Source organism: Scylla paramamosain, chromosome 7 (genome assembly GCF_035594125.1).
Source record: "Scylla paramamosain isolate STU-SP2022 chromosome 7, ASM3559412v1, whole genome shotgun sequence".
Taxonomy (NCBI): domain Eukaryota; kingdom Metazoa; phylum Arthropoda; class Malacostraca; order Decapoda; family Portunidae; genus Scylla; species Scylla paramamosain.
The window spans coordinates 6857501-6871747 of NC_087157.1; the positions used below are offsets into that span (position 1 = coordinate 6857501).

At 40.1% G+C, this 14247-nt stretch overlaps 1 protein-coding gene across 1 annotated transcript in view; it reads right to left on the reverse strand.

Annotated features, from left to right (window-relative positions):
- Window positions 1-14247, reverse strand: part of LOC135101960 (potassium channel subfamily T member 2-like) — a 523352-nt gene that overhangs the window by 377711 nt on the left and 131394 nt on the right. Inside the window, 1 exon segment of the mRNA XM_064006426.1 lies at window positions 7877-7956. Coding sequence (XP_063862496.1) covers window positions 7877-7956 — 80 coding nt within the window.

Here is a 14247-nt window from a genome sequence, read left to right on the forward strand (position 1 = left end):
TCTCTCTTCTAACACCCACACTTTTTTTTTTCATCAACGCTGTGCTTCATCTGCATAAAGAAATACTTCACTGAAATATTTCCCCACTTGCTTAAAACGTGCTAGTGCTATTCGGGATATTAAGTTTAATTTATTTCTCTAATTCTCCCGGTATCGATGCTTTATTATTTCTCTCGCTTGCTGATGGAAAGAAAGTAGAAAAAAATAAATAAACAAATAAGGCAACTCTAGCTTTTGTTTTAATGTTTCAAGTCATAATTATTTAGCTCATAGTATAGAAGTTAATTATCACGTTCATTATAAAATACATGACACTAATCAACTGGAAGAGTATTTTTTTCCATTTTTCTTGTGACAGAGGGGAGAGGGAAAAAAGGAGAGGGGAAGGAGAGGAAGAGGGACAAGGGAAGGGAGGGGATCGAGTGAGGTGTTAAACAAATATGAAAGTTTCTTTTATATTTTTTCCCAAAGGATTTCATTTAGTAAAAGTTTTTTTTTCTATCTATCTATCTAAATATGTTGTTTCTTTTCATGTACAGTTTTATTATTTTATTTTTGGTATTCGTTTTCCTGTCACCTGCTAACAAAAGAGGATATTTCAATTTATTTTCATGACGACCTTCTCCTTGGCATTTCACGGACGACATTCGATTTTCAAGCTTTATTTATTTTTTTTTTCATTACATGCTATTGTTAAATAAAGCTTGTTCGGATTAGAAGTCAAATGATTATTAAAAAGGTATTTATATTCATACAAATAACTGCACGGTCTTTCTCTTCTCCTCGCTCTCTCTCTCTCTCTCTCTCTCTCTCTCACTCTCTCTCTCTCTCTTCTCTCGCTCTCTCTCTCTCTCTCTCTCTCTTCCTCCTCTCTCTCTCTCTCTCTCTCTCTCCTCTCCTCTCCTCTCCATTTAGTTGAAAAATATTGAGGCAAGGGCGAGAGCAACTGAAGGGTGTAACCTATTAGCTTCCAAACCCTCCCCTTCCCCACTCCCTCCCTCCTCTACTCATTCTTCCCCTCTCTTCCCTGTATCCATCAGTCCTCCCCTCTGTCCTTACCTCCCTCTCACCCTTTTCCCTTCCCTCCTCCATCCATCAATCCTCCCTTCTCCCCTTCACTCTCTTCCTCTGTTCTACCCTTCCTTCCCTATCCATTCCATCCCACCCTTCCCTCTCACTATTTTGCATAATTTTTCTCTCGGTCTCCCTTTCTGTTACTCAGTACTGATGATATGGAGTGTAATGGTGCGTGTGTGTGTGTGTGTGTGTGTGTGTGTGTGTGTGTGTGTGTTACGTTTGAGGACGGGGGAATATTTGAAAAGGGGAGTTTGGGCTAATGAGGTAATGAAAGGGGAGGGTATCTCTGGAAGGGGTGGTGGGGAAGGCAGGAGTGAAGGATAGAGGGGGATGGGGGGAGGGGAAGTCGGGGTTCGAACCCTTAATTTCTCTAAGTACCTGAAGTGAGTGGAAAGTCTTGCTTGCTTCGGTGATTAGAGAGGGGAAGGGAGAGGAGGAGGAAGGCGGGAGGAATGTAGGTGGTGGTGGACGTGGTGATGATGAAGTTATGGTGTATAATTAAGGCTTTCACATCCTTTAATTAATCCTCTCTCTCTCTCTCTCTCTCCTCTCTCTCTTCTCTCTCTCTACTCTCTATCTATCTCTCTCTCTCTCTCTCTCTCCTCTCTCTCCTCTCTCTCTCTCGTCTCTCTCTCTCTCTCTCTCTCTCATATGCATGAACCCTGCTGAAGGAAGTACTGATAGGAGAAATAAGAACAAGAAGAACAAGAAGAATAAGAACAAGAACAAGAACAAAACAAAGAACAAGAATAGAAGGAACAAGAATAACAAGAACAAGTAGTAGTAGTAGTAGTAGTAGTAGTAGTAGTAACAGAAAAGAGGATAAACAAACTTACATAACCTGAACAAAGGAAGAGAAAGATTGATTGGTTATTTTGGGCGCAGGAGGAACTGGGTCAAATGGCGCCGCAGCAGAGAGTAATGTGAATGGGTGGGACTAAAGACCGCATTTTCAAACCCTTTCACGTCTTGACCACTTTTAGCAGGATCCAGTATAATTTGATGGGTCTTTTAACGATACATTCATGATTCTAGTTATGGTCTGAGAAGGAGAATTAACAAATGGATAAAACAACCATGGGAGTCCTGCATGTCATCTCTGTGGCCTTTGAAAATAGTCCTTATGAGAGAATAGTTTTAAAATGCTGACCTATGTTAGACGCGTAGCCTTCACCACACGACTGTAGGTGAAGGCTGAGGTGCGAGGTATTTAATTCATGATCGCCAAATGTCTCTGGGTATTAAAATTAGCCCACTCCTACAAGCACCTGGAATAACATCTTAGTAGCATGCGTATGTCTGCCTCGCCCTCTGACAGTGAACAGAGAAGAAAAATAATAGAAAACACCACACACTATTGCCCCCAGTAATAATGTCGAAAAGCTTCACGTTCATAAATTGAGTAATACGTTATTACTGTATGGATTAATGAACTATTAAGAAATGTGCACAATGACCAAGAAGAGCAGTGAATGTAACAGGTGGATACTGATTTCTGTTTAAACGTTTTGCACAGTATGACCTCGGAATTTTGAACAACTGTACGAGTAGAATGAGTGAGCACAAGTGTCTCTCCCAAAGCACCAAGTGATTGTACTGATCTCTACATCACAGGTGCTTCAGTGAGGTGATAATTAACCAGTACACCTACAACGCTATTCCAACACTATTGACATTTGATTTAATAAACAAACACTTGAGCATGTCAGTTCACACACAGTTGTAGGTTGCATTACAGAAACGGAAACATAATTTAAGAATATGCAAATACCTATTAGCGCAGATTAAACAAGCATTTACTAATTGGCCCTTATTAAGCAAAGAGAGTCGTGAATAAAATCTACAAAATGATGAGGGGAAAGTGCGTGAGCTTGTTAGAATTAGAACAGGGTCTGTGTTTGTGGCTCAGTGGTGGTGATAATGGAGTAGTAGTAGTAGTAGTAGTAGTAGTAGTAGTAGTAGTAGTAGTAGTAGTAGTAGTAGTAGTAGTAGTAGTAGTAGTAGTAGTAGCAACAACGATGATAATAATAATAATAATAATAATAATAATAATAATAATAATAATAATAATAATAATAATAATAATAATAATAATAATAACAAACAACCCAACACTTCGTCCCCATGAAGGTCTCGGCCGCCGGGGTTCAGGTGAGGCTCATGTGAGGAGTAAGTAATTAACATCAAACACACACCTGCGATAACGGCAACACATCACTCAAGGGCCACTTACATCTGTACCGCCTCTTCACCACCACTTTGTACCCAGCGTTCCTCCCTCACTCCAGGACGGACGCTTGCTCTCACACTCAGTCAATTAACCCTTTCACTGCTATTTGGCACACGTTTCCTTAATTAATATTCCCTATGTGATCTTTTCTTCTACAGTCGCCACCAAACATTACACTAACTAAAAATTAGTCTTTTTTATTTATTTTTTTTTCTTCTTGTAGATGCTTATAAAGATTCCATACATTGCTCTTAGTGATGTGAGAGGGTTAAATTTACTCTTACTTGCTCTCACTCACTCTTATTCGCTTTCTTTCGCTCTCGTTTACACTCAAGGATGCTTTCTTCACGAGACTCTATAGCGTGGTTTTCTGTAACAATCACGCCGCTCGTTTTTTTTCTTTTCTGCTTTTTTTTTTTTCGGACGTAAAGGAAGACGAAAGATAAAGTACGGAGGAGCCATGTCGGTTTTTCCTGATATCGATAATAAAAAAAAAAAAAAAAATATATATATATATATATATATATATATATATATATATATATATATATATATATATATATATATATATATATATATATATATATACACACACAAAGGAGAAAAAATACGAAACCACCATGTCGATTTTCACCTAAGATTAAAAGAAATGGAGGAAAAAAACAAAACAAAAACAGAAGAGCCACGTTGATTTCTTTTTAGATACAGAAATGAAAACGGGAGAGAGAGAGAGAGAGAGAAAAGTATTAAAGCAATCACGTGGATTTCTATTAAGGTAAAAAAAAAAAGAGAAAATAAAAAAGAAAAAAAAGTGAAGAGAAGATGAGAAAATGTAAACAACTTCATCCTGAGCCAATATCCTTGCCAATTAGTAACTCAAGAAAAAAGGACATATAAGCCATGAATAATATAAGGAAGGAAAGAAGGGAAGAGACGAAGACCTCAATTTCCTCAACGGTAAATCTTTTTAGGGAGATTTGATCAACGCTTTGCCTCTCAAGTTTGTGCCTCGTTTATTTCACGAGTCTCGGATTATTTCAGTGGGAAAGTTCAGGTAATTTTTTTGTGAATCTTCTTATTATTCACATTGGGGGTCTATTTTGTTGTATTTCTAAGGGAAGTTAATTATTTTTTTTGTGCTTTATTTTTTCTTGACTCACACTTGAAGTCTACGCATTTCATTTTTATTTCAAAGGAAAGTTTATACGAGTATATATGCTTTTTTTTTGTGTGTGTTTTGTCATTATTTACACTGGAGGCTTGTTTTGTGTTGTTTGAGAGGGAAGTCCATTTTTTTCTTTTTGTGTGTGTGTGTGTGTGTGTGTGTGTGTGTGTGTGTGTGTGTGTGTGTGTGTGTGTGTGTGTGTGTGTGTGTGTGTGTGTGTGTGTGTGTGTGTGTGTGTGTGCCATCAGTCACTGGAGATATATTTCATTCCATTTCAAAGGGAAGCTCCGGTATTTGTTTAATGTCTGTCATTATTCACACTTGACGTCTATTTCAGTTTTATTTCAGAGGGAAGTTCAAGTATTTTTTTTCATGTGGCTTGTCATTACTCACACTGGACGTCTATTTTGCTTATTTATCTATTCATTAATTTCTTACTTTAGGAAAAGATAACGTCACTCATATACAGGACTCGCTGACACTCTTGACATTTCGCTGCGGACAAGATAAAGGTTCTGGTTCGCCGTATTTGCCTTCCCTTGTAACCTCACCCTCCACTGCTTGCCCTCAGCCTCGCCCTCTAAAAACCTCCTCCTTTTGTGCTGCGCCGAACATTACACAGTTGAATATCACCGGCTCCACATATCCCCATTAATTCCAAAGCGCAGAAACCCGGAGCTCAGCTGCTGTTGTCGGCATTACAATACTCTGGAATATATTGTGCCTCACGCGAGGACCCGGGGCTTTCATGAAGCGAGATATGTTAATAGGCATAAGTGCATATACATTTATTGCATCAAATGTATTATCCGGATTGCAGGATACATTATTTTTAGACTTTTTGTTCTTATAATAATGGTAGTAGTAGTAGTAGTAGTAGTAGTAGTAGTAGTAGTAGTAGTAGTAGTAGTAGTAATAATAATAAAAAATAAATAATTAGTAATAATAATAATAATAATAATAATAATAATAATAATAATAATAATAATAATAATAACAATAATAATAATAGTAATAATAATAATTATTATTATTACTATTGTTATTATTATCTTCATTATCACTATCATTATTATCATTACCATTATCATCATCATCATTATTATTATTACCATCATCATCACCATCGTTATCATTATTGTCTTCATCACCACCACCACCACCACCATTACAATTTTTATTCCATTATTTCACTCAGGCAGGTGGGAAGCAGTCCTATTCCAGCTGCACGTCTCGTCTCGCCTCCGCACCTTTGCTCAAAAGCTGTCATATTGGTAGAATTTCAGTTCTGTCTTTACCAAATTACACTTTAACCTCTTTTGTCTTGGCAAGAGTGAATTTCAGTAAACTTATGATGCAGCAGACCTTCTATTCATTTGGCAAGTTTAACGAAATGAAGTGCCACCACACTCTTTCGTCATGCTCATCGCCCATTCCTGCGCCGCCATCACTTCTCACCGTCCGTTCCCCTGTGTTGATGCATCAGTGGACGTGAATCTTTTGAAAAGCTTCTTTGGAGATATGAACCTCTCTCACTTTCCTTTCACCTTTACGTATCTATTCTCGTCTAAACTGCTATTCCTGTAACATTCCCAGTAAGAAGGAATCTCCTTTTGTCGCATATGTTATAAGACTGGCCGCTCACAGTTCCATCTCCTCGAAGTTCGCATCAGCACAGGCTCAGCACCTGCATGTTTTTTTTTGTCACCAGTAAAATTCTTATGGAAAATCTATAGCCTTTTGAGCAAAACTATTTTCCTCCTTCGATAGCGAGTAAAATGAAGAGCCTTGCAATGCATCCTCGGCAGTATCTGATAACGTTCAGCGGATTTCACTAACAAAAAATGTATTCATGTATATATTTAGAAGAGTTGCTGCTTCGGCTTTTGCTGTTGCTACTCTGGGGATTTAGTCGGACCCGTGAGTGCAGGATAACGAATATGGTGACTTAAACCTTCCTACATGCTGATGAGTAACAATTTCGTCTTTGTCATCGATGGTTGGTAAAAAAAAAAAAAAAAAAAAAACTTGGCAGAGTGGAGGACAATGTGAAGGTGAAATTTCCCTTCTCCGTCATTTTTCATACTCGTGTCTCGGCGCCACTTCCATCACCATCCACCTCCAGCACACCAAGCGGTACAGGCAAGGCAGTAAGTACCCAAGGTTCAAGGTGTTTGCTACTTGCTGCTTGTGGACATTTGCTGTCTACGTCTTCATAGTTGTCTATGGTGGGTGAGGAGCAAAACAACAGGCCCATTACGGTGGTGACTGGTGCTGTCTACGGAAGCTGCCATTCGGGTGTCCGCTGTCTAGGTGGTAGGTGAGAGGGACACACACACAGCAACGGTATGGGTCATCTTCCCTTACGGTATTGTCGACGTGTAAGCTCCATGATGCTCCGCTCCTCTTGGCTACCTCAACCACTTCCCTCACAGTTGATCTTTCTCTCTGGGGGGCTGCTTTCGCTGTGGGCATTGGGGATGTCCTGATTCCAAAGCTGCCTGCTCTTCTGGCTTTCTTTCTCCTCCTCGATCTCGTCTTCTTTCCTTTTCTTATTGTTTCTTAACACTGCGTTCGTTTAGGTAAAATCTTGCAATCTATGATATTTGCATTTCCTGGTATCCCAAACACTAATGCCATTTTTATTGCAATTTCACTGTTTCAGGCACTGACACTGTAGTTTTCCAAGGCACTGGTGTTTCCGAAGGTACAAGTTAAGTAAGTTCCTTTACTTTGTTCACCTCGACACCTTTATATTTAACACTGACATTTTCAAGTCACTACTTTCAGGGACACATGCATTTCTTTTTTTATTTTGAGGATGGAGAGGGATAGGCGTGGGCTGAGGTACTGCCGGAGAGGAGAGGGGGCAGCAGTCAAACAGGCGTGGCTCCAGGTGGTAAGGACCTTGAAATTGAATCTCTGGTAAACTTCCTCCTTATTGCGTCACTGGCCCTTCCAACACCCCACCAAGACCCGCACAGCCTCCCTGCCGCGCTCCATAACGTCACGGCAAGCCCCCTCCGCTAACTGGTCTTCGTAACAAACTTTTATGCTCTTTGTTAATTATTTTCAGTGTACCATTGCCAACGAGTCTCTCTCTCTCTCTCTCTCTCTCTCTCTCTCTCTCTCTCTCTCTCTCTCTCTCTCTCTCTCTCTCTCTCTCTCTCTCTCTCTCGTTGTTGTTGTCTTAGCACTACCACCAACAGTCGCCACCACCGCCACACACTAACTGACCTTTTTCACATCCACACTGTCAACACCCCCCACCATCAAGCTCCATACACACACACACACACACACACACACACAAACACACACACACACATTTGAACTACACATTCTTTCCCTTCCGATTCCTCCTCTTCCTCCTTTTAATTACTCGCGTGTTCCCAGGTACTTACTTGATCGCTGGTTCTTAACGAAGTACAGGTGAAGCCGCTCCTTAAAGGTGTTCTCGTTGACGTAGTACTCAACGCGCACTCTGCAAGGGCGGAGAGAGAGAGAGAAGGACGGTTAATGAGAAACACACCAAATGATCGATGCATTAATAATACAGTTGGGTTAATTAGTCCTGGTTGCCTCTATCATTCGTATAAGACACTCGAGATGAAGAGCAGATGACAATTAACACATGTCTTTCTGTCCTTCTGTCTGTCTGTCTGTCTGTCTGTGTGTGAGTGTGTTGGCTGGTTGGTCTGCCTTCCTGTTTCGTTCGTGTATTGATTTTCTTTGCGTTTTAGCTTCGTGGTTATTTTTATCCGAGGTATTGATTGAGGTATGCTGGTTAATGTGTGTGTGTGTGTGTGTGTGTGTGTGTGTGTGTGTGTGTGTGTGTGTGTGTGTGTGTGTGTGTGTGTGTGTGTGTGTGTGTGTGTGTGTGTGTGTGTGTATGAGAGAGAGAGAGAGAGAGAGAGAGAGAGAGAGAGAGAGAGAGAGAGAGAGAGAGAGAGAGAGAGAGAGAGAGAGAGAGAGAGAGAGAGAGAGAGAGAGAGAGAGAGAGAGAGAGAGAGAGAGAGAGCACGGGAAGTCAGCATTATTTATGGCCAGCAGTTCAATATGTTTTTTTTTTCCCTGCCATGAAATATTTCCCCAGCTCTTTGTTGACTTTAGACGCTGCTCCCATCCATTCCATTTTCCACTTTATCTCCTCCATCCCGTATATTTCCCCTTCCTTCCTTCCTCCCTCTCCGCCCGTTCCATTTCCCCTTCCACCTCTATCTTCCCCTCTCACCTTCCGTGTCTCGTTCCCTCTCGTCGTCTTTTTCATCATCCCCTTCTGTCTCCCTTTTTCCCCTTCCCCTTCCCCTTCCCCTTCACCTTCCCAATTTCATATCACCTCTACTATCACCCTCCTTTTCCTATGACCCTCCCTTCCTTTACCATTCCCACCCACTCCATCATTCTCGCCGTCCCTCACCAGGCATCACAGAAACAGAAATAATCTAATATATAGGAGATGAAAATGAAAGCAGAATGATATATGATTTCAGAGAATGCTTTCAGCTAAGGGAAATTAATGAAAAAAGGGGAAAAATAATAACAGGAAAATAATAAAGGAGAATGGGCGAAACGAACAATATGCGTCATAAATATAAAGATTAAAACGCTTGAGTTAGTTCTGTTCATTTATATTATTATTATTAAAAATAAATAAATAAAACGCAAACAATTATGGGAAATGGATGAAAGAAAGAAAAAAAGAACAAAAAATAACAAAAGGAAATTGGTAAAGGAGGATGAACGAAAAATAAAAAAATAAAAAAATAAATAAACAACAAAATAGACAAGAGAATAAAACGCGAGTCATTTTCGTACAATTCAGTAAGATGATTTCAAGGAACGCACACAGTTACTGAAAACGGATGAACAAAAAAAGAACAAAATGGCAACATGAAAACAGTAAAGGAGAATGGACGAAAAAAAATAAATAAACGTAGGAGAAGGTAAAAAAAAAAAAGAAATACGATATAATGAAAAAAAAAAAAAAATAAAATGAAAAGACAAAAAACAGATGAGTCAGTCTCCCATTATTTTTTTCCCAGACACGTGACATGACACCATATAACATCAGCCATTGTGCCGCCATGAAGCAGCTGCAATACAATATACCATGGGGAGGGGGAGGAGGGGACCTGAGCGCTTCGTCGCATCCCCCGCGACCACGCAGGAAAATCAACTAAACAATGCTAATGACTCGCTCTATTTTCAGCCTGAGGTGAGAGCTTCCGTTGATAATGAGTAGGGAAAATAAACAAAGGGCAGACTTTCCTTTGATGAAGAGTAAAGAAGGTGAATAAATTAACGAGTAAAGAAAATTAATAAAAGTTGAAATAAACAAAGGTCAGAGTTTCCTTTGATGAAGGCTAAAGAAAATGAATAAAATAATGAGTGAAGAAAATAAATAAAGGTCGAAATCTTTTGATAATGAGTACAGAAAATTAATAAAGAACAGGATTTCCTTCTTTGATGAGTAAATAAAAGATCAGAATTTCCTTTGATAATGAGAAAAGAAAATGAGTATAGACCAAAATTTATTTGATATTATAACGAGTAAAAAAATAAACTAGTCAGAATTCCCTTTAATAAAGAATAAAAAATATAAATCATCAGAATTTCCTTTGATAACGAGGAAAGAAAATAAATACAGACAAGCAAGCATAATACTGCAGGTAAAAAGTATTGCTAATTAGGAAGCTTTGATAATGAAGCTTCGTTAGAGGAAGGGGATTCACGTTGAACGAGTCAGTGAAGCCTCATGCGTGTCATTCGGGTGTCGGGCGGCAGACTGAACCGTACTCGTATTCAACATCTAATCTCTATTTCTAACAACCTGTACTGAGAGTTACGGAGATGCTCAGTAGTGTGTTCAAGATTCCAATGATAGCTGAATGATTCTGCACCACTCAATGAGAAAGAACATGAGAACCCGAACAATCACCTCTACGGGTTGTGAAATTAGTCCTTATGGGAGCTCAAGGCGTATTACTGCGGGTGTGTGTGACGTTGTGTGCTTTGTGGCATTGTGCATGGAAGTGTTAGGCCGGTGGATGGAAGGAGAGCGCATGATACTGGGAGTGTGTTCCTAATTATGTGTGGGAGCGTGTTGGTCTGGTTAGTGGGAAATGTGTTTTTATAGTGAGTGTGATTTTGAGTGTGTGTGGGAATGTTTAATTTGGAACGAGTGAGATATGTGTGTTTTGATGCTAGGAGTGTGTTTTTAGTGGTGTGTGAGACTATTGAACCAGGCAAGCAAAAGAAATGTGATTCTAATACTGAGAGAAAAAAAAGTTAGGGAAGAAAGTTCCCAGTTATATTCATCTTTTTTTATACGATGAAGTTGCAGGAAAGGGAAAAGTAAGGAACAGTGACATAATAAACATAAACATTAAACACAATAAATTTTCATTAAACTTTGCACGAGCGGAGAAGTAAACAAACAGTAAATCCATAAGATGAGTAACCATGGAAACAGTAATCAGGGAATAACACTAAAAGGCAATAGGATGCAAACTAAGAGCAGCAACAACAAGAGAGGAGTGTAAAAAGTAAGGGTACGAGCGAGTAAGAGAGAGAGATTGTGTGGCGTCAATAAAATCAAATTTATGTTGCCTATAAATCTGTTTAACACGAGTCACTTCCCAGCCATGAGAGGCGTTCTCCCTAAAGAAGCGGAAAAAAGGTCCCCTTAAGGGCAGCAAGTGAGTTAGGGAGTAAAAAGTAATTCCACTGGCCAATGATAAAAACTGAAGTTAAGGGATGGCGATCTAGCTGGAAATGGATATGAAAAATAAACTAAAATAACAAAATAATACTATAGAAAATTTCTAATAAAAACGAAATGAAAAAAAAATAATGAAAATACAGGAAAACGATATTGGAAAATAAACTTAAAATAAAGAAAATAAGAATACACATAGTATACGTAAAAACATACAAATCTCTGGACAGGAGAGGGAAGTTAAGGAAGAAAGACGTGAGTGCTGTTAAGGCGTCACATATCAAATGCTCTGAAATCAAAACACAATCAACACATTTATTTTTCAGACACCTGTCACATTTACAGCCCCGCCCTTCATCCTCACCCCTGCATCATTACAGCACTAAAAGGATCACAAATCAACCATTATTCAGCAACTTCGTGAGGAGGTTTAAGTTCGTGGTGGGAAAGGCGTCTATCAAATGACGTGGAAAAATAGCAAGGCGGCGTCATCAGCATGCAGCGAAGGAGGTCATTTTTCTTCACTTAGTCTCGTTCTTCCACCTCCCTCACCACTGCCTCCTCTGCCTCCCTGTTCACCCTGCCTGCTCCCCACCACCTGCACACACGTTACCAAGTATTTTTGGCACAGACAGACTATTTTCACCACTTCCCTTCACGTAACGGTGGGCAATACTGACGTCTCCATCTTTCAGGGGACACGCATACCCAAAATTACAAAAGTGGTAGACACATACACAGAGCCACGAAAGCAGGGGAGGGGAAGAAGAGTGGGGCCGCCGTTGTTACTGCTGCTTTTGCTTCGAGATTGGGTTTTGTCTTGTGTGAGTATTCCCGAGCGGGCCACAATGACGTCACTGGTTATTATGACGAGAACATCGACCGATTACAAGACCACACTGCCACTGGAGTTGTTATCATTACTGCACAGTGCCACGACTGCCACCACCACCACTGCCACCACCACCAGTATCTTCATTACCACTACCACAGCTACTACTGCCACTACCACAATTGCCTCGCCCACGTCAGTCCCCCATTAACTATTAGAGACTCAGTTCGTTATATTACAGCGAATAATAATTGGAATAACTACTTGAGCGATGCAATTTGTTCTTGAGTTGATTTTTTTCAGTTTCTTTATTGTTATTATATTCCTTTCTTTATGATATTCTTTTGTTGTTAGAATTGTTACTGTTAGTGGTAATGCCTTGTTCCATCTTAGCCCTTCCCGTCTCTGTCTGCATTTCACTGTCATGGATTCAGTTTTCTTCCTTGTTAATGTTGGCGACGCATCCTGACGCCACACTCTAAATCGCTTCATGAAAATACACTAATGAAGGATGCTGAATAAACAGGCACATTAAGAATACTAACTAAACCCACAAATAAGGAATACTGAATAATTTTACTTCTTTGTCTTATGCAGCTTTCACTCCTTCCAAACAACCAGACACTGTGACAAGCCCCACCTACACACAGACACCTGTCCCTCATATCAAACCACCAAGCAGTCTCCTCATCACGACAATCATCCTCATCGACTCGCTCACCACAACATAATGACTCCTGCTGCTCCTGCTGCCATTTCCATCATATTACATCATCAGTTATGCTCCTGAAGGTCATACACAGCCAACCTTTGCTTGTTAAACCTACTAACCCACTCCTTTGCCTTTCACGTCTATCATCCTTACTGTCTTGAAACTCCCCCCATACTCTTCCTTTCCCTATAGACTCAAAGTTAAAATTTTACTCCCATAATTTCTCTTAACTTGCGTCCTCCATCTCCCGTAGTCGAACGTAATTACTTCCTTTCTCTCCCCACGACATCCATCACCCCCATCTCTTTATCACGACGTCCTCTCCCAGCTTCCCTTTATCCCAGCACGGCCCATCAGCTGCTGCAGGATGAAAGTATCACCTCCCGCCTGAGTCCATCTTCCCCAGCAACGTCTCTCGCGCTCTGTTCTCATTATTCTCCCTTTATCAAATTTAGAGACTAATAATTAACTTGGTCCCTTTTCCCCGACAACGTCTCATCTGCTCTGCGCTGGGTTGGCTGGCTGGCTCTCTCTCTCTCTCTCTCTCTCTCTCTCTCTCTCTCTCTCTCTCTCTCGACTGACGCCACAGGAAAGGGTAAATCAATATCTCTATTTTCTCAGTGTTCTTTACTTTTTCTCTTCACATACATTTCATACACTCCCGTCATATCTTCCCTCCATGTCTCCTGTCCACCTGTCAGCCTGTCCACCTACCTGTCTATTCCTGTCAGTCTTACCTGCGTCTTCAAAATCTTAAATTATATTCTGCTTCCAAACGAATGCCAGGTGAGTGAAGGAGACAATACTTCTCGTCCTAATGAATCGTCTCTGCTTTGTTGTCTTGTATCACCAACATTGTTTTTGCCATCGACTACCTGGGCTCACCTGGCAAAGATTTCCGTTCGCTCGCTCATCCACGCTTCCATTTTTTATATTTAGTTTTTGTTTCCCTCCCTCTTCGTGCACCTTTGTTCCCAGGGGAGATTATCGGGAAAAGAAACAGAAGAGATAATGCAGAAAAGAAGGAAGGCAAATAAAGTGTGAGGGAAAGATAAGAAGCAGGGGAGAGACACAAAGAATTAATAGAAAAACGTACTGTTATGCCAATATGCGTCTCTACCCCTTTATCTTTGTTGAGAAATGGCTGGAAAAGTCTGACGTACGTGTGCTTAATAGCAGAGATCGGCAACTATTCTTAATTAATACGTATAACATGACGAAACCCACGTAAAACTAGGATGATTTTTCAACTCCTCCACTTTTTGCTCTTCCTCGAAAGTCTTGCATACTTGACAAGAAATCCCAACAAGTGTTTACTTTTATATTTAGAATTCATATAATTTTGCGTACGATAATTTTTCAAAGCGAAACACTTCTAATTCTTTCCTTAAAGGCATAGTATAGTCACTACAACACACCCATGAGCAAGTTATTGCTAGCTAAAACGTATCTACTTCTTCTCAAAATTACATGATTGTGGAAGGCAAATCTAGCCATTGCCTGCTTATTC